Here is a 20,102-nt window from a genome sequence, read left to right as displayed (position 1 = left end):
TCTTTCATTGATTTTAATGTCAGTCAGCCCCCACTAGACTGCAACCTCCTTAAGGTCAGGTATGGGGTCTACCAATGCTCCTGTACCGTACTCTCCCAAGCGCTCAGTACAGCGTTCTGCAAACCACAAGCCCTCAAATGCGACTGATCGATTCTGGAAGCCCATTTCTTCCTCTCCCCCCAAACAGCTGTCACGGTGGTCCACGTACTTGCCTCTGGCCTGATCTGGCCACTCGCTCTTCTCACTACCAGCAAGCTGGCACTCTCGGCTCCCCTCACAGGAAGCTACTCATTGTGCCTAATTCTTGTCACTCTCACTGCCAACTCCTCGTCCGCTCCTTTCTTCAAAGTCAATAGACTACAGTTCTCCCTAATTTCAAAATCCTTCTGAAAACACATCTCCTCTAGGAGGCCTTCTACACTTTCCCACCTCTTCTCCTTATCTCCTGTTTACTGCAGCTCCAGCACATCCACGCCACTTAAGCACCTCTAGGAGCACTTTCGTACATATGCGTCATATTCTGATACTTAAGTGTTGACTCACGCACGTTAACCCCTTTGCTTTCTTCCTCTTCTTTGATATTTACTTTAATGTCTAGCTACCCCTCTATATTGCAAGCTCCTGGAGGGCAAGGTTCATACCTAATTATAAATGCACCTTCTCCAGCACTTAGTACAGTACTCTGCATGACAGCAGGGGTCTTGACTGAGAGGGGGATAGCCCCTAAATTACCCAAAATAACACTCAATGTGGACAGAGGAGTAAGCAAACTTTTGGGGGAGCAAAATTAAAAGGGAATAAAGCCAAGAAGAGTATTGGGCAAGGTAACCGTAAACCTTCCGGAAGCCTCAATTTTCTTCCCAATCCTGGACACCTGAGGTTTTCTCACACCCACACACCTTTCCTGAAAGTTTGATTTTTCCTGTTTTTTCTATTGCTTCTCGGACAATTTTCCTATTGCTGATGCCTCCTTGCTCTATCTCCTCCTTCCCTAGGGTGGACCAACAGTGGATTAGTCGCTAATCAATCTGAAACCAGACAACAGACACAAATATTTTAGAAGGTTTTCTAATTTCCTTACTCAATTACCATTTCATTGCTTCTCCCGACTATTTCCTAATATTTTGACAACTAATTTCATTCTTATGCTGCTGACTTATCTTTCTCAAGGTGAATCATAATGGAATCTTTTGAAAGTAAGCCCACCTCATCAAGTTTCTACCTCATAGAAAAAGAACCCCTTATTTTTTTTTATTTTGGAAAACAGGCAAGACTGCTGCATGGTTAAGCAATAACATTTTTATCATTTCAACAATTACTTTGGAATGCCATGCCAGCACCTGAATTTCAATGCTCTGTCACCCGGTCACAAAATGCTCTCCCAGTCAAAACAATGTAAATATTTGTATCTTAACATTTCCGACTCTTATCTGGGAAAGATAAAGCGTCTTCACTTATTAAAGTGCAAGGGAAACAGTGAACTCTTGGCAAAGTGAGAAAGATTAGTGGCAGAGAGAATTTAAGTGACTTGCCCATGGTTACACAACAGGCTGTGAGCTCTTTGTGGGCAGGGACTGTGCCTGTCGGTTCTTATATCGTAGTCTCCCAAGTGCTTAGTACAGTGCTTTGCACACATTAGGCACTTAATAAATACACCTGAATGAATACTACTCTGTACATGATACACTTTGCGAATATGTTCCTTTAACCGGAATATGATCGGCCCGCCTAGTTTTCAAAAGTTTATCTTTGCGACTAATCACATAAGACTATGGCAAGTGCCATATCGGAAAGCACTTGAAAGTATCTGAGGCCGAATGTCATTCAGGCTTTTTAACTACTCGGACAGATGAGAGCTACCTACTACTTTCTGAGTGCAACAGCTGTAGCGATGGCTTTTATTAAGCGCCTCTTGGGTACAATGCACCATAGCAAGTGTTTGGGCAAATGCAAGAGCAGCAAGATACATGTTCCCTGTCTGCAAAGGGCTTATTACTCTTCTACCACGGGAGACAGATATTCAAATCGAGAAATCAAATTACATACTGAAAGATATAAATATACACACAAACGTACTCAAGTGCTGAGGATGGGTATAAAGTGCTGGAGGTGGCTGTTAGGCTGAAACCATGCAGGACGACGGGAGTTAACAGGAGAAGGCTTGTTGAAGGAGGTGCAATTTTTAGAGGATTTGAGGACAGATGGGGAGAGCTGTGGTCTGTCAACTGGTGGGAAGGGAGTTCCACATCAAGTTGAACAGCACTGTTCAACAGTGCTGTTCTATCTGGCAATAAGTTGGGGGAGGATTGGAGATTCCTTTTTTAAAAAAAAAAAAGTTAAAAGTACCTCTCAAGGATTTACCCTGTAGTCCCAAGGGAAAATCCCCATAAGGCAACTTTCACTCTGCAAAAATAAACAAATGGAAAGTCATGCAATCTAGTACGCCGCCCAGGCTTGCTACTACCCAAGGATCTAGTGGGACAATCAATGGACAAGTCACCATTCAGAAGACTACCATTTTCCCCATTTTAGAAGCCCACTTAAGATCCCTCCCTGACTAATCTCAGCTCCTCACCTTCCCTCTTGCATCAGTTACACCCGGACCTGCTATTCATCCCTCTAGACCATTTTAAGCCCACTGTGGGCAGGGAACAAGTCTACCGGACTGTTATATTGTACTCTTACCTCAAGCACTTGGGACAGTGCTCCACACACAGTAAGCGCTCTATAAATATGATTGATTGATTGATCCCATCATCTCTTCTCACGGCACTTATGTACATATCCTTATACTGTTTCTTCCTCTACCTGCAGTTTATTGAAAAGGTGTGTCACCTGCTACACCATAGGCTTCTTAAGAGCAGAGACCGTGTCTACCAAGTCTGTTGTACTCTTCCAAGTGCTTAGTGCGGAGCCTGCACACAGGAAGCTCAATGTGGGCATGGAAGATGTCAGTTATACTGTTGAATTATTCTCTCCCAAGCACTTTGTACAGTGCTCGGTACACAGTGAGCACTAAATAAATATGACTGACTGGCAGGAAGTGCTCAAATACCACTGATTCATCACCCTCAGAGGTCAGGTGAGATAAAATCAGATTTAAGCTATATTTATTCTCTGAATGCTTACTCTAAATATTAAGTGTTGCACTACTAATCTTTGGGTTCCGAGTTGGACTGAAGCACCCAGGATTTTAAATATAGCGTTCCCGGTCTATACTATATTTAGGTTTGTTGATTAGCATCAGTGAGGTCGGAGAAATGTAAAACAGCACTGACCTGGAAGACCAGATTGTGGATATCTGTAAGGCTTAGCCTTCCTAACACCTCCATTTTATTGCGGCACAGAGAGGTTAAATTACTTGCCTTACCCACACAAAACAAGTTATTGGTGGTGCCAGAATTAGAATCCAGATAGCCTTACTTCAGTCATAGTTCTGTCCCCTACTGTCTTAAGTGCCTTATACGTGAAATAAATACTGTTTAAAATAATGAAGTCACTTTTAAAGTTCTGGCTATGTGTTCAGAACTGAGGAATTCCATTCTCAGTCGAATTATCACACCTATGGGGTTAGTTCTATTTTCCCTTTCTTTTGACTGAATATGTCCATGTTTGAATTTTAAAAAAAAGAAAACGCCTTTGCTACGGGTCTTACAATGCTTATTATTCAAGATATTTGGTAATAAAATTAAACCACCTACACTTAAAATAAATTATAAGGGTTATCCCAGAACCGACAGACTCCGTGGTTGACTTCAAAGCCATTTAAAATCTGAATTATGCCCGTAAATTCATAATGCTGGGTATTTTGGTAGTGTCAAGAGTTCACTTCCCCCCTGCACACTGCAAATTATTAGTTTTCACTCTAACCTTTCCCCACCTCTCTACCCAAAAGTAAAAGGGAAGGATGTGCACAGAGGGGATTTTACTCCAGGGGCTGGTTCGGTTGTTATCCTCTGGAACTAAAAATTAAATCCAATTCCAGTGGTTTAATGATGACAAAAGTGCTGCTGTAATATTGGCACATTTACTTCAATCGAGAAAGAAGAGCCAGTCCGTTTAACTTTTAATGCAAACCAATTGCCAGTATAACTGTTCTCAGCTATATACTAATAAATAGTCTTGCTCTATTCCTGCAGTCAGCCAGATCAGCTCCAGAGAAATAAACAGAGATTTCATTTTGATGTCACAGCCTTGAAACCCTCTCTCCAGTTGGAGGTACTAACATTTACTTCTGGTCCTTTAACGAACACGACTTCTTTTAAACGTGGGGCCGACGTGATTTCTCCATATCTACCGAAAGGTTGAAATAGGTTGCTCGGCCAGGAGACGGGAGCCGACGGTATGGGACGGCAAGTGCAGCAGTAAGGAGGAGTAAGGAGGAGGACTAAGCATGAGAGGCAGGGAATGGTCCAAGGGCAGCGGTCAATTTAAAAATAGGGCTGGAAGTTTCCCATTTTGGCTGCAACTGCCTACTGATCAATACTGGGAATTCTGTTCGACTGCACATATGTAAAATAGACCAGATCAGGCAAGGAATGCAGAGTATGCCAACAAGAAACTTAAGCGGGGAGCTATAGGCTCCACTACCTATCAGTTGTGTGACTTTGGGCAAGTCACTTCACTTCTCTGTGCCTCAGTGACCTCATCTGTAAAATGGGGTTTTAAGCCTGTGAGCCCCACACGGGGCAACCTGATTACCTTGTATTTATCCCAGCGCATACAGCGGTGCTTGGCACATAGTAAGCACTTAACAAATACCATCCTTATAATTATTAAAGTGTATTTCATTATTATGTTCATAAATACTTTGGGTCGAGGAACAAGCATACCACCTAATGTTGTATTATTTAAACAGTGCATGCCTTTACAATTACTCCAACGATATCCCATTTTCTCATGGGCCACCAAAGTCAAGGCATACAATTCAAGTCACGGTGTACTAAATAAATAACAGCCCATGTGCAGAAACTGTGTGGGTGGATTAAGAACCCAGGCAGAGAGAGAGGAGCATTCATGCCAGAGAGCAAGGAGAGACTGGGATCTTGCCATCCTGAGCTACATGGAGCTTCTGGAACGGGGACTAGGGAGGCAACATGAGAGATCAGTAGACAGTCAATAGTCTTTGGCTCTTTTATAAAATATGATGGCTGCTGCCGAAAATAAACTTTTTTTGTTACCTAAAAACATTCAAAAGGCCCCTGGTTTAGCCTATGTTAGGAAGTGGGGGGTGGGGGGAGTATTAGTGTGATGTTACACCCTTCTTTCTGCAAGACTGACTTTAAAATTTACCACACACCACTGGCAGAATGTGAACTCTTCTAAGAATTGTCTCTGTTGCCGAACTGTACTTTCCAAGCGCTTGGTACAGTGCTCTGCACACAGTAAGCGCTCTATAAATACGATTGAATGAATGCATGAAATACAGTAGAAAGGTTTAATCCACTGCATTCATTTTGAGTTATCTTTATTGAGCAATGGCTTGGCTATAGATTACTGATTGTTTTTAACTGCATGAGCTAAGTGGGATTGAGAAGAGAATTCCCATGCGACAACTCATTATTGTGGTTAAAAAAATACTTTAGGCAATTGATCACTCCCGTCTAAGATAGGGCCAATACAGGTGGTTGTCTCATTCGGAAGACAGATGAAAACTCTTCCCTTTCCGAAGGTTCTTTTCTCAACTCTTAGAAGGATAGAAGTGGGAACAGAAATTCTCCACAGTGCTATTCAGGGTTATTTTTGCTCCCTTTATTGCAGGAGAGCCCACTCCTTCCACAAGGTGACCAGCTTGGTGCACCAGACCTTCTCTGTCACCAACAAGTCCCTTTAAGTAATAATAATAATAGCATTTATTAAGCGCTTACTATGTGCAAAGCACTGTTCTAAGCACTGGGGAGGTTACAAGGTGATCAGGTTATCCCACAGGGGGCTCACAATCTTAATCCCCATTTTACAGATGAGGTAACTGAGGCCCAGGAAAGTTAAGTTACTTGCCCAAAGTCACACAGCTGACAAGTGGCGGAGCCGGGATTTGAACCCATGACCTCTGACTCCCAAGCCCGTGCTCTTTCCACTGAGCCACGCTGCTTCAAGTAACCACAGATAGTCGTCCACAGCTACTTCTCCTGATACGACAGGCTTGCGCTTCATCTAACCAGGCCGACATCGCTAGGTAACTGCTCTCCAACAATACTCTAGCCCAACAGCGCTCTGAAAACTAGCATTAATAGCAGAACTGAGGGTATTGAGAAACCTAGAGTGGACCTGGCAGCAATGTAAAGTAGGCAGGCCAACTTACGACAGTCTGAATTCTGGGATGTTTAATTTTCTAGGCAAATTTCTGGAAAACACCTAGTCTAACAAACCAGAAATCTGAAGAGAGATAATATGAGCTGAACAGAGTCAGGCTGCCCTAGGGGGTCTAAGGCCTTGGGGATCCCCACGCTCCCACCCCCTTAGCCAGTGCAACAGATGAAGTAGAAGCATCTCCACACCTTTTAAAACGTTCGGGTGATTTTTCTGTCACTGGACTGAGAAGAGAAAAAGGAGGAAATGACTGCGGTATGTGGGGCTTTGTCCCGCAGCACTTTGACAGATTCTGACATGACCTCTAATGTCTAATTTGCAACTTTTTTATGATACCTGGGCACTTACTGTGTGTCACGCACTGTTCTAAACGCTGGGGTAGATGCAAGTTAGTTATGCGTGTTTTCTTCCTCAGATACGCTCTCCTTGTGGGAGGGACTTAATTTTTCTGTTTCTATCATCAAACACGGTGCACTGATTATAAGCACTCAAATATTTTGATGATGTTGAGGACTATCACCCAATTTTTGAAGGAAGGAAAATGGAGACAAAACAATTAGATCACTACTCAAGATACTTACGCTATCGCCCTACGCTTTTGAAATATAATTCTCAAGTTAAGAATTGATTTAATTTTTTTTGAGGGGGGTAGGGGGGAGTGGGAGGCTTCAAAAGTTCTCATGAATTCTTTGCCTTTGTTGCCTAAACTTTCAATAAATTCCTTCATCAACTTTCAACTCTGCAGTGTTGGAATGCACAGGTCTGACCCAAACTCTCCGGCTGAGATGCTGAGCATCTAAACCAGCAAACTCTCAAAGGAATAATGTACAACTCGTCCAGTTAAAAGTTAGAAGAGTCCTTAACCTGGAGAGTAATGAAATCAACTGTTAAAATAGAATGATTTACGCATCAGGATGAAGAGTTAGAAAAGTCTGCTCAGCCCTTACAACGTAAAAGAACATACAAGCAAATTCAATTTGTTACTAACAAACCAGCGTAGCCTAGCAGAACGAGCACCGGTTTGGGAGTCAGAGGACCTAAATTCTAATCCCAGTTCAGCCAGCTGTCTGCTGAGTGACCTTGGGCAAGTCGCTGGACTTCTCTGTGTCTCAGTTATCGGATCTGTAAAATGGGGATCGAGACTGTGAGCCCCACGTGGGACGGGGACTGGAAGCAGCACGGCACAGTGGAGAGAACAAGGGCCTGGGAATCGGAAGGTCATGGGTTCTAACCCTGCTCTGCCACTTGCCTGCTCTAAGACCTTGGGTGAGTCACTCCACTTCCCTGGGCCTCAGTTCCCTCATCTGTGAAATGGGGACTGAGACTGTGAGCCCCACATGGGACAAGGGACTATAACCAACCTGACTTGCTTGTATCCATCCCAGCACTCAGTACAGTGCTTGGCACAGAAAACACTGAGTACCACAATTATTATTATTCAACCTGATTATTCTGCATCTATCACGGTGCTTATTTACAGTGCCTGGCGTGTACTAAGTGCTTAACAAATACCATTAAACAACAAGAGTAAAAATATAAACCAAAAAAACCCCCCAAAACACTTTTTCCAGTTTCCTAGGTCTCTTCCAGAGGCCCGAGTCAACTGCTGGACAGCTTACTAAGCAGTGGTTATATGCAGAGAACTGTACACGGCACTGGACTGGAAAGTGACATTTTATTCCAACTGGTTGTAGTTTGAAAATATTTTTCCAGCACTGGAAATGGCCAATCGTTTTTTATTAGTAACTGAATACTAATTTAGTCATGAACGTTCTTTTATACTATTCTTCACAATTTAAACAGGAAGAGTTGTTGTTAGGCAAAGCTATTAGGGACTACCTAGTTGGGCCTTTTTTTTTTTTTTTTTTTACTCCAAGTGGAAGCACACAAAATGCATCACATCTTTTGTGCCTTAAAAGGCAACTGATTCTCTTTAAGGTGCCTTTACAAAGTCCACATGGACTTGGCTGATAGGTTAAGTTTTTTGTGTTGTTTTTAAAACACCAAACCCTAGATTGCATTTCAATCCTGTACTTTACAGATCTAGAATTACATTTGCAAAATGACAACCATTACTGCCCCCAAGAAAAAACCCTGCCCATTTTGATCATCTAGCATCCCACGAGGGAAAAAAAACAAAAACAAGAGCCACCTAACAAATGACTGCAAGCCGAAAACGCTGCTGCATATGACTAAAGGATCAAGGTATTAGACTTCAGTTATGTTTCTTCTTACACAAGGGATAATTTTATTGGAAAAGTACCCACGTGAATTAGCAAGGTGTTTTTCTAGGTTGTAAAATCGGATTACAGCTTAAAAATAAATTTCACTTCCGATGACAGCCTTGAACTACACAGATCAACGGCACTGTAAAAGTATGACTAGTAAGGAACAACAACAAAAAATAATTGGAAACTATACAGAATCTGATATTGGCATCATGTACCTGCCCAAAAGCATTAAGCATATATTGAAGCTGAATTTGACGCCAGGTAACTCTGAGCACACCGATAAAGACATCTGGCTGTACATGACTAGCTCCGCTCCGAATACGTGAGAGCCCTCATCGGCTGCAAGACCGATGAGCATTATGGACTTGCTTAAATATACATTTTCCAATTATTTTTAAGAATAAACTGTTCAACTAGTTTAGGGTAGGGTTAGTGTTTTGTTTTTTGTTACTCTACTCTTCTCCCAGATGCTCAGGACAGTGCCTGGCTGGACTTCCCAAGCGCTTAGTACAGTGCTCTGCACACAGTAAGCGCTCAATAAATACGATTGATGATGATGATGATTGACAATTTAAAATTACGATGACACGATGCAATTTAAGAAGTCCACCTTGAAAACACTGAGTCATCAGCATTTATAAAGATCGGGCGATCACTGTCCACTAAAAAAATTAGAGAGATGAATTTTAAAACGACAGGGCTTCACAGGGCTTCTAGACTGTGAGCTCACTCTTCTAGACTGTGAGCCCACTGTTGGGTAGGGACCGTCTCTATACGTTGCCAACTTGTACTTCCCAAGCGCTTAGTACCGTGCTCTGCACACAGGAAGCGCTCAATAAATACGACTGAATGCTCAAACGCTGCCCTGGGTGTGGAAAAATATTACAAAGTGCCACACGGAGTTCCCGTCCCGGGGATCTCACCGTCTACTACAGAAAAGCAAACACGCAACAAACGTGCACATAAACTAACAGATATTTCTATCATGTGTTGGGGAGGTTGTGGTGGATGGTGTTCTTAGAGTAGAAGAATTTAGTTAAGGCATCAACAAGTGGATTTTAAACTTGCAGTGGGCCCGGGGAAGCTGTCTCACCGACTCCGCCGTACTGTACTCTCCCAATGACCTAATACAGTGCCCTGCACACAGTTAGCCCTCAATAAATACCACTGATTGATTTTTCAAGTGAGAAAAGGCAATCTGGACCAGGGAAATGGATCGCCCAGTGGCTTATGGGCAGCAGGGTTAAGGGAGAACAGCGGGGAGGCTTTTTTCATTCGGAGCAGAAAACACAAATCTGGAGCAAAGCGGACAGCCAGTTTGCACGGGCAACTAGTTGGTGGGGATCTTCCAAACTAATGGCCCACAGAGGAAAGATTCACTGATTCAATCGTGTTTATTAAGCACTTACTGCGTGCAGAGCACTGCACTAAGCTCTTGGGAAGTACAAATCGGCAACATATAGAGACGGTACCTATCCAAAAATGGGCTCACAGTCTAGATAATAATAATGATAATGATAATAATAATAATAATAATAATAATAATAATAATAATGTTGGTATTTGTTCAGCGCTTCCTATGTGCCCAGCACTGTTCTAATCAATCAATCGTACTTATTGAGCCCTTACTGTGTGCAGAGCACTGTACTAAGCGCTTGGGAAGTACAAGTTGGCAACATATAGAGACAGTCCCTACCCAACAGTGGGCTCACAGTCTAAAAGGGGGAGACAGAGAACAAAACCAAACATACTAACAAAATAAAATAGAATAAATATGTACAAGTAAAATAGAGTAATAAATATGTACAAACATATATACATATATACAGGTGCTGTGGGGAAGGGAAGGAGGTAATATGGGGGAATGGAGAGGGGGACGATGGGGAGAGGAAGGAAGGGGCTATAAGTGCTGGTGCGGGGGGGGGGGGGGGAGGATACAAGATAATCAAAGTTGTCCCACGTAGGGTGTACGGTCTTCATCCCCATTTTACAGATGAGGTAACTGAGGCACAGAGAAGCTAAGTGACTTGCCCAAAGTCACACAGCTGACAAGTGGCATTGCACTATTGGGTATTCTAGATGGTACTTTCTAGCATATTTTTAGAGTCATGTACACACGCACCCCGAGTTCACCTGTGGCAGAAAGACCTACAGAACCGTCCACTCTCCCTACCGGTTTTAATACATGCCGGCTACCAGCTTTAGAGCACTAGTTGAACTGGCTTCATTTGGATGACACAGTTAAGATGCCGCCTTTCCGGATGGTTTCCCCGATACCCAAAGAGAGGTGCAAGGAAGCTATTCTACAGATAACATGCGGGAGGTGTCACGGGGATTAGTCGATTGAGGTGGAACACGCACCCCGAGTTCATCTGTGGCAGAAAGACCTACCGAACCGTCCACTCTCCCTACCGGTTTTAATACATGCCGGCTACCGGCTTTAGAGCACTCGTTGAACTGGCTTCATTTGGATGACAAAGTTAACATGCCGCCTTTCCGGATGGTTTCCCCGATACCCAAAGAGAGGTGGAAGGAAGCTATTCTACAGATAACACGCGGGAGGTGTCACGGGGATTAATCGACTGAGGTGGGACCAAATCTCAGACCTTTGTACACCGTCTTCTAAACGGTCCCCTCACGCCTCAGTAATCATCAGTCTCCTTGACCCCCCGCACCATCCCCCGACTTATTGGAATAATAATAATGGCATTTGTTGAGCAGCGTGGCTCGGTGGAAAGAGCCCGGGCGTGGGAGTCCCAGGTCGAGGGTTCTAATCCCGGCTCCGCCACTTGGCAGCTGTGTGACCTTGGGGGAGTCACTTAACGTCTCTGGGCCTCAGTTCCCTCATTGCCGACTTGTACTTCCCAAGCGCTTAGTCCAGTGCTCTGCACGCAGTAAGCGCTTAATACGATTGAATGTATTTGTAAAATGGGGATTAAGACTGTGAGCCCCACATGGGACAACCTGATCACCTTGTGATCACCTTGGAGAAGCAGCGTGGCTCAGTGGAAAGAGCCCAGGCTTTGGAGTCAGAGGTCATGGGTTCAAATCCCGGCTCCACCACTTGTCAGCTGTGTGACTTTGGGCAAGTCACTTCACTGGGCCTCAGTGACCTCATCTGTAAAATGGGGGTGAAGACTGTGAGCCCCCCGTGGGGCAACCTGCTCACCTTGTAACCTTCCCGGCGCTTAGAACAGTGCTTTGCACACAGTAAGCGCTTAATAAATGCTATCATTATTATATTACCTCGTATCCCCAAGAGTGCTTCGCACCTAGGAGGCGCTTAATAAATACCATCATCATTTCACGCTTACTAGGTGCGAAGCACTGTTCTAAGCACCCGGGGGTGGGTGGTGGAAGGGCGGGGGGGGGGGGGGGGGGGGGGGGATACAAGGAGAACAGATTGTCCCCCATGGGGCTCACAGTCTTCATCCCCATTTTCCGGACGAGGGAACCGAGGCCCAGAAGAGTGAAGTGACTCTTCCAAAGTCACCCAGCTGACAAAGTCTCCCCGCTTCTAGACTGTGAGCCCGTGGTGGGGTGGGGACCGTCTCTATCTGTTGCCGACATGTCCTTCCCAAGCGCTTAGTCCAGTGCTCTGCACACAGCAGGCGCTCCATCAATACGACTGAACGAACGAAAAGCGGCGGAGGTGGGATTAGAACCCAAGACCTCGGACTCCCAAACCCGGGCTCTTGCCACTGGGCCGCGCTGCTCGTTTCCAAATGGGATTATTGTGCGATTGAAGCCGTGGGACTTGGGCCCTGTGAAAGTCGTTCATTCATTCCATCGCGTTGATGGAGCGCTGACTGTGTACAGAGCGCCGTACTAAGCGTTTGGGAAGTCCAAGTTGGCAACAGAGACGGTCCCTACCCAAAGACGGGCTCACAGGCTAGAAGAATAATGATGGCATTTGTTGGGCGCTTACTATGTGCCAAGCGCCATTCTAAGCACTGGGGTAGATACGAGGCAAGCAGGTTGGACATAGTCGTTCATTCAATCGTATTTATTGAGGGCTGTGTGCGGAGCACTGTACTGAGCGCTTGGGAAGGACAAGTCGGCAACGGACAGAGACGGTCCCTACCCAACAACGGGCTCACAGGCTAGAAAAATAATGATGGCATTTGTTAGGCGCTTACTATGTGCCAAGCACCTTTCTAAGCACTGGGGTAGATAGGAGGTAAGCAGCTTGGGCACAGTCATTCATTCAATCGTATTTATTGAGCGCTGTGTGCGGAGCACTGTACTAAGCGCTTGGGAAGGACAAGTCTGCAACAGATAGGCTAGAAGAATAATGATGGCGTTTGTTAGGCGCTTACAATGTGCCAAGCACCTTTCTAAACACTGGGGCAGATACAAGGTAAGCAGGTTGGGCATAGTCATTCAATCATATTTACTGAGCACTGACTGTGTGCAGAGCACTATACTAAGCGCTTGGGAAGGACAAGTCGGCAACAGATAGAGAGGATTGCTACCCAACAACTGGGTCTCAGGCTAGGAGGGGGAGACAGTTTTTGGCGGGGCAGAGGGGAGGAACATGTCATTGATTCATTCATTCAATCGTATTTATTGAGCGCTGTGTGCAGAGCAGTGTACTAAGCGCTTGGGAAGTCCAGGTCGGCAACGGAGTCGGTCCCTACCCAAAAACAGGCTCACAGGCTAGAAAAATAATGATGGCATTTGTTAGGCGCTTACTATGTGCCAAGCACCATGCTAAGCACCGGGGCAGATATGAGGTAAGTAGGCTGGAGATATTCATTCAATCGCATTTACTGAGCGCTGTGTGCGGAGCACTGTACTAAGCACTTGGGAAGGAAAAGTCGACAACAGAGACGGTCCCTACCCAACAACGGGCTCACAGGCTAGAAAAATAATGATGGCATTTGTTAGGCGCTTACTATGTTCCAAGCACCTTTCTAAGCGCTGGTATAGATACGAGGTAAGCAGGTTGGACATATTCATTCGATCGCATTTATTGAGCACTGACTGTGTGCAGAGCACTGTACTAAGCACGTGGGAAGGTCAAGTCGGCAACGGACGGAGGCGGTCCCTACCCAACAACGGGCTCACAGGCTAGAAAAATAATGACGGCATTTGTTAGGCGCTTACTATGGGCCAATCAATCAATTGTATTTATTGAGCGCTTACTATGTGCAGAACACTGTACTAAGCGCGTGCCAAGTACCATTCTAAGCACTGGGGTAGATACGAGGTAAGCGGGTTGGACATATTCATTCAATCGTATTTACTGAGCGCTTACTGCGCGTGGAGCACTAGATTGTGAGCCTTCTAGACTGTGAGCCCACTGTTGGGTAGGGACTGTATATGTTGCCAACTTGTACTTCCCAAGCGCTTAGTACAGTGCTCTGCACACAGTAAGTGCTCAATGAATACGATTGATTGATTGACTGATATGGATATTAGGCGCTTGGGAAGGACAAGCTGGTAACAGGTAGAGCTGGTCCCTACCCAACAACGGGGTCTCGGGCTAGGCGGGGGAGACAGTCTTTGACGGGGCAGAGGGGAGGCACACGTCAATCATTCATTCATTCCATCGTCATCATCATCAATCGTATTTATTGAGCGCTTACTGTGTGCAGAGCACTGTACTAAGCGCTTGGGAAGTACAAATTGGCAACATATAGAGACAGTCCCCACCCAACAGTGGGCTCACAGTCTAAAAGGGGGAGACAGAGAACAAAACCAAACACACTAACAAAATAAAATAAACAGGATATGTACAAGTAATATTTATTGAGCGCTGACTGTGCGCGGAGCACCGTACTAAGCGCTTGGGAAGGACAAGTCGGCAACAGATAGAGCCGGTCCCTACCCAACAACGGGGTGTCAGGCTAGGAGGGGGAGACGGGGTTTGGCGGGGCGGAGGGGAGGCACACGTCATTCGCTCCATCGTATTTATTGAGCGATTAGTGTGCGGAACACTGTACTAAGCGCTTGGGAAGGCCAAGTCGGCAACAGATAGGCTAGAAGAATAATCACAGCGTTTGTTAGGCGCTTACTTACTATGTGCCAAGCACCTTTCTAAGCACTGGAGTAGATACGAGGTAAGCAGGTTGGGCACGGTCATTCATTCAATCGTACTTATTGGGTTGGGCACAGTCATTCACTCAATCTTATTTCTTGAGCGCTGACTGCGCGCGGAGCAGTGTGACTCTGGGCAAGTCACTTCATCATCATCATCATCATCAATCGTATTTATTGAGCGCTTGCTATGTGCAGAGCACCGTACTAAGCGCTTGGGAAGTACAAATTGGCAACATCTAGAGACAGTCCCTACCCAACAGTGGGCTCACAGTCTAAAAGGGGGAGACGGAGAACAAAACCAAACATACTAACAAAATAAAAACTTCACTTCTCCGGGCCTCAGTTCCCTCGTCTGTAAAATGGGGATTGACTGAGAGACCGCCGTGGGACAGCCTCATCACCTTGTAGCCTCCCCAATTAATAATAATAATAATGGCATTTATTAAGCGCTTACTATGTGCAAAGCACTGTTCTAAGCGCTGGAGAGGTTGCAAGGTGATCAGGTTGTCCCACGGGGGGGGGCTCACAGTCTTAATCCCCATTTTACAGATGAGGGAACTGCGGCACAGAGAAGTGAAGTGATTTGCCCAAAGTCACCCAGCTGACAATTGGCGGAGCCGGGATTCGAACCCCTGACCTCCGACTCCAGAGCCCGGGCTCTTTCCACTGAGACAAGCTGCTTCCCCAATCGTATTTACTGAGCGCTTACTGCGTGCAGAGCACTGTACTAAGCGCATGGGAAGTCCAAGCTGGCAACAGTGGGCTCACAGTCTAGAAGACTCCCCAGCGCTTAGAACAGTGCTTTGCACGTAGTAAGCGCCTACCAAAATGCCATTATTATCACCATTATTATTATTACTAAGCGGTTGGAAAGGACGGGTCGGCAAGAGATGGAGCCGGTGCGTACCCGAAAGCGGGGTGCCCATGTTTGTGGGGTTGGGGTGGGTAGCACAGTGCTCTCCACACAGTAAGCGCTCAATAAATACGATTGATCATCATCAATCGTATTTATTGAGCGCTTACTATGTGCAGAGCACTGTACCAAGCGCTTGGGAAGTACAAATTGGCAACATACGGAGACAGTCTGCACACAGTAAGCGCTCAATAAATACGACTGGTTGATCATCATCAATCGTATTTATTGAGTGCTATGTGCAGAGCACTGTACTAAGCGCTTGGGAAGTACAAATTGGCAACATACGGAGACAGTCTGCACACAGTAAGCGCTCGATAAATACGATCGGTTGATCATCATCAATCGTATTTACTGAGCGCTTACTATGTGCAGAGCACTGTACCAAGCGCTTGGGAAGTACAAATTGGCAACATACGGAGACAGTCTGCACACAGTAAGCGCTCGATAAATACGATTGGTTGATCATCATCAATCGTATTTATTGAGCGCTTACTATGTGCAGAGCACTGTACTAAGCACTTGGGAAGTACAAATTGGCAACATACGGAGACAGCCTGCACACAGTAAGCGCTCGATAAATACGATTGGTTGATCATCATCAATCGTATTTATCGAGCGCTTACTATGTGCGGAGCGCTGTACCAAGCGCTTGGGAAGTACAAATTGGCAACATACGGAGACAGTCTGCACACAGTAAGCGCTCGATAAATACGACTGCTTGATCATCATCAATCGTATTTATCGAGCGCTTACTATGTGCAGAGCACTGCACTGGGGAAGCACAAGTTGGCAACCTACAGAGACAGTCAATCAATCAATCAATCGTATCGAGCGCTTCCTATGTGCAGAGCACTGTACTGAGCGCTTGGGAAGTACTAATTGGCAACACAGAGAGACAGTCCCTACCTAACAGGGGGCTCACGGTCCGAAAGGGGGAGACGGAGAACGAAACCAAACACACTAAGAAAATAAAATAGATGTGTACAAGTAAAATAAACAGAGTAATAAATCTGTACAGAAATAAATACAGTCGGTGGTCGGGGCGACTCACTGGTTGGTGGGGGGCGCGTTGAGCGGGATGGCCACCTCCTCCTCCTCGTACTCCGGCCCGTCCAGGGAGTCGCCCTCGTCCGCCGGGCCCAGCGGGGCGGGCTGAGGCGGCGGCGGCGGCGGGGGCGGCGAGGAGGAGCCTCCCCCGGGCTCCCCGGCTCCGGTCGGTGTCGGCGTCCCGGGGCCCGGGGGGGGTCCGTCGGGTGCGTCCCCCTCGGCGCCCTCGGCCGCCATCATGGCGGGGCCCCACCAGAGGCCCGAGCGAGCGGCCGGCCGGAGGAGGGGCCGGGGGCCGCCGCGGCAAACTTCCCCGCTCCCTCGGCCTCCGTCCCCCTCTTCAGCTCCTCCCCGTCAGCGCGGGTCCCCAAAGGCCCGGCCCCGGGGGGCCCTCACAGAAGGACCGGCGTTGCCTCAGTTAACTTCCCCGCTCAGCCTGCGCCCTCCTCCTCCGCGCAGGGCCTCCCCAAAGGCCCGACCGACCGACCGAGCGGCGGCGGCCCAAGCGCGGGGGAGCCTCGGGAAACCTCCCCGCTCGGCGGCGGCCACCGCCCTCTTCCTCAGCGCGGGTTGGTGGGGGGCTCCCAAAAGGCCCGGCCCCAGCGCGGGGGGGAGCCTCGGGAAACTTCCCCGCTCTCCTCCTCCTCCTCCTTCTCCCTCAGAGCGGGGCCTCCCCGAAGGGCCGGGGGAAACCTCCCGGCTCGGCCGGCCTGCGCCCTCCTCCTCCTTCTCGCCGGCTCCTCCTCCGCGCGTGGCCCAGCGCGAGGCCCGGGGGGAGCCTCGGGAAACTTCCCCGCCCGCCCGCCGCCGCCGCCTCAGTCAGGGCGGGAGGGAGGGAGGGAGGGAGGGGCCGGGCGGCGGGGGGCCGCCGCCGCCGCCGCTTCACCGCCCCAATTCCGGCCCCCCCCACCGAGCCTCCTGCTCCGGCTCCTGCTCCGGCCGCCGCCACCGCCGCCGCATCCTGCCCGGGGCGGGGCCGGGACGGCGGGGCGGGGCGGGGCGGGGCGGGGCACCAAAGGAAGCGGCCCCGGCGGGCGCACCTCCCCCTCGCCCGCTCGCCTTCGGAGCCGCCACACACTGCCGCCGCCGCCGACGGCAGGGGAGGGGCGGGGCCGGCCTTCTGCGCAGGCGCCGGCCGCCGGGGATCAAAACGAAGCGCGCGGAGCGGGGGGGGTGGGGGGAGAGCGCGCGCGCGCCTGCCCGTCTGCGCCTGCGCGTCTGCGCCCTGGGCCCCGCGGGAAGCGCGCGCGCGCGCACGCGCCTGCCCGCCTGCGCCTGCGCCCGCCCTCGCGCCTGGGCCCCGCGGGAAGGGCGCGCGCGCGCTCCTGCCCGCCTGCGCCTGCGCCCGCCTTCGCGCCTGGGCCCCGCGGGGAGGGCGCGCGTGCGCTCCTGCCCGTCTGTGCCTGCGCCCGCCCTCGCGCCTGGGCCCCGCGGGGAGGGCGCGCGCGCGCGCTCCTGCCCGTCTGCGCCTGCGCCCGCCCTCGCGCCTGCGCCCTGGACCCCGCGGGAAGCGCGCGCGCCTGCCCGTCTGCGCCTGCGCCCGCCCTCGCGCCTGGGCCCCGCGGGAAGGGCGCGCGCGCGCGCGCTCCTGCCCGTCTGCGCCTGCGCCCGCCCTCGCGCCGGGGCCCCGCGGGAAGGGCGCGCGCGCGCGCCTGCCCGCCTGCGCCCGCCCTCGCGCCTGCGCCCTGGGCCCCGCGGGAAGGGCGCGCGCGCGCGCGCTCCTGCCCGTCTGCGCCTGCGCCCGCCCTCGCGCCGGGGCCCCGCGGGAAGGGCGCGCGCGCGCGCCTGCCCGCCTGCGCCCGCCCTCGCGCCTGCGCCCTGGGCCCCGCGGGAAGCGCGCGCGCGCGCCAGGTGCCCGACGGGGCTGAGGTGAGGCGTGAGCGGGTCCTCACGCGCTCTGACTTGCGCATAGTGAGCGCTTAATAAATGCCGTTATTATTATTATTATCGTTATTATTATTATTCATCCCGGAGGCTGCGGGGGCGGGGACAAGGGACGGGCCCGGGAACGACCCGGTTTTCCGCGGATTCAGCCGTTAAGGAGCGGAAGGATTTTTTTTTTCCCCCGGGCCCCTTCGGCTCAGCGCTTGGGCGGGTCCCCACCCTTCTTCACTCTCCATTACTCTAATGCTCGAATCACAGGACGTCACCTTACTCTGCTTACTTTATTGTTGCTCTGTTCTATTATTACTCTATTGTATTATTACTCTACTTCATTATTACTCTGTTTACAGTTCTATTCATTTTATTTTGTTAATGTGTTTTGCTGCTGTCCTACTGATTATTACTCTGTTTGTACCTATTTACTCTTCTATTTATTTTGTTTTCTTAATGTGTTTTGCTGTGTTGTCTGTCATTTAGTTTATTACTCTACTTCATCATCATCAATCGTATTTATTGAGCGCTTACTGTGTGCAGAGCACTGTACTAGGCGCTTGGGAAGTACAGTCGTTCTATTTCGTTATTGCTCCATTATTACTCCATTTTTTTTGTACATATTTACTATTCTATTTATTTTGTTTTCTTAATATGTTTTGCTGTGTTGTCTGTCATTTATTTTATTACTCTATTTACTTCATCATCATCAATCGTATTTATTGAGCGCTTACTGTGTGCAGAGCACTGTACTAAGCGATTGGGAAGTACAGTCGCTCTATTTCGTTATTGCTCTATTACTCCATTTTTTTGTACATATTTACTATTCTATTTATTTTGTTTTGTTAATATGTTTTGCTGTGTTGTCTGTCATTTAGTTTATTACTCTACTTCATCATCATCAATCGTATTTATTGAGCGCTTACTGTGTGCGGAGCACTGTGCTAAGCGCTTGGGAAGTACAGTCGCTCTATTTCGTTATTGCTCTATTATTACTCCATTTTATTTGTGCCTATTTACTATTCTATTTATTTTGTTTTGTTAATATGTTTTGCTGTGTTGTCTGTCATTTAGTTTATTACTCTACTTCATCATCATCAATCGTATTGAACGCTTACTGTGTGCGGAGCACTGTGCTAAGCGATTGGGAAGTACAGTCGCTCTATTTTGTTATTGCTCTGTTACTCCATTTTTTTGTACATATTTACTATTCTGTTTATTTTGTTTTGTTAATATGTTTTGCTGTGTTGTCTGTCATTTAGTTTATTACTCTACTTCATCATCATCAATCGTATTTATTGAGCGCTTACTGTGTGCGGAGCACTGTGCTAAGCGCTTGGGAAGTACAGTCGCTCTATTTCGTTATTGCTCTATTATTACTCCATTTTATTTGTGCCTATTTACTATTCTATTTATTTTGTTTTGTTAATATGTTTCCCTGTGTTGTCTGTCATTTATTTTATTACTCTACTTCATCATCATCAATCGTATTTATTGAGCGCTGACTGTGTGCGGAGCACTGTGCTAAGCGCTTGGGAAGTACAGTCGCTCTATTTCGTTGTTGCTCTATTATTACTCCATTTTATTTGTACATATTTACTATTCTATTTATTTTGTTTTGTTAATATGTTTTCCTGTGTTGTCTGTCATTTATTTTATTACTCTACTTCATCATCATC

The 20,102-nt window shown here is 47.9% G+C and overlaps 1 protein-coding gene across 1 annotated transcript in view; it reads right to left on the bottom strand.

Moving 5' to 3' along the window:
* Positions 1-16,886, bottom strand: part of RASA1 (RAS p21 protein activator 1) — an 84,039-nt gene extending 67,153 nt beyond the window's left edge. The window contains exon 1 of the mRNA XM_038765982.1: positions 16,553-16,886. Within this exon, the coding sequence (XP_038621910.1) occupies positions 16,553-16,788 (236 nt within the window). The 5' untranslated portion in view covers positions 16,789-16,886. The remainder of the gene's footprint in view (positions 1-16,552) is intronic.
* Positions 16,887-20,102: the final 3,216 nt, after the last annotated feature.

The sequence above is a fragment of the Tachyglossus aculeatus genome, chromosome 23 (genome assembly GCF_015852505.1).
Source record: "Tachyglossus aculeatus isolate mTacAcu1 chromosome 23, mTacAcu1.pri, whole genome shotgun sequence".
NCBI classification, from domain to species: Eukaryota; Metazoa; Chordata; class Mammalia; order Monotremata; family Tachyglossidae; genus Tachyglossus; species Tachyglossus aculeatus.
Note: the sequence above shows the minus strand (reverse complement) of the source record. Positions and strands in the feature narration are given on the sequence as shown.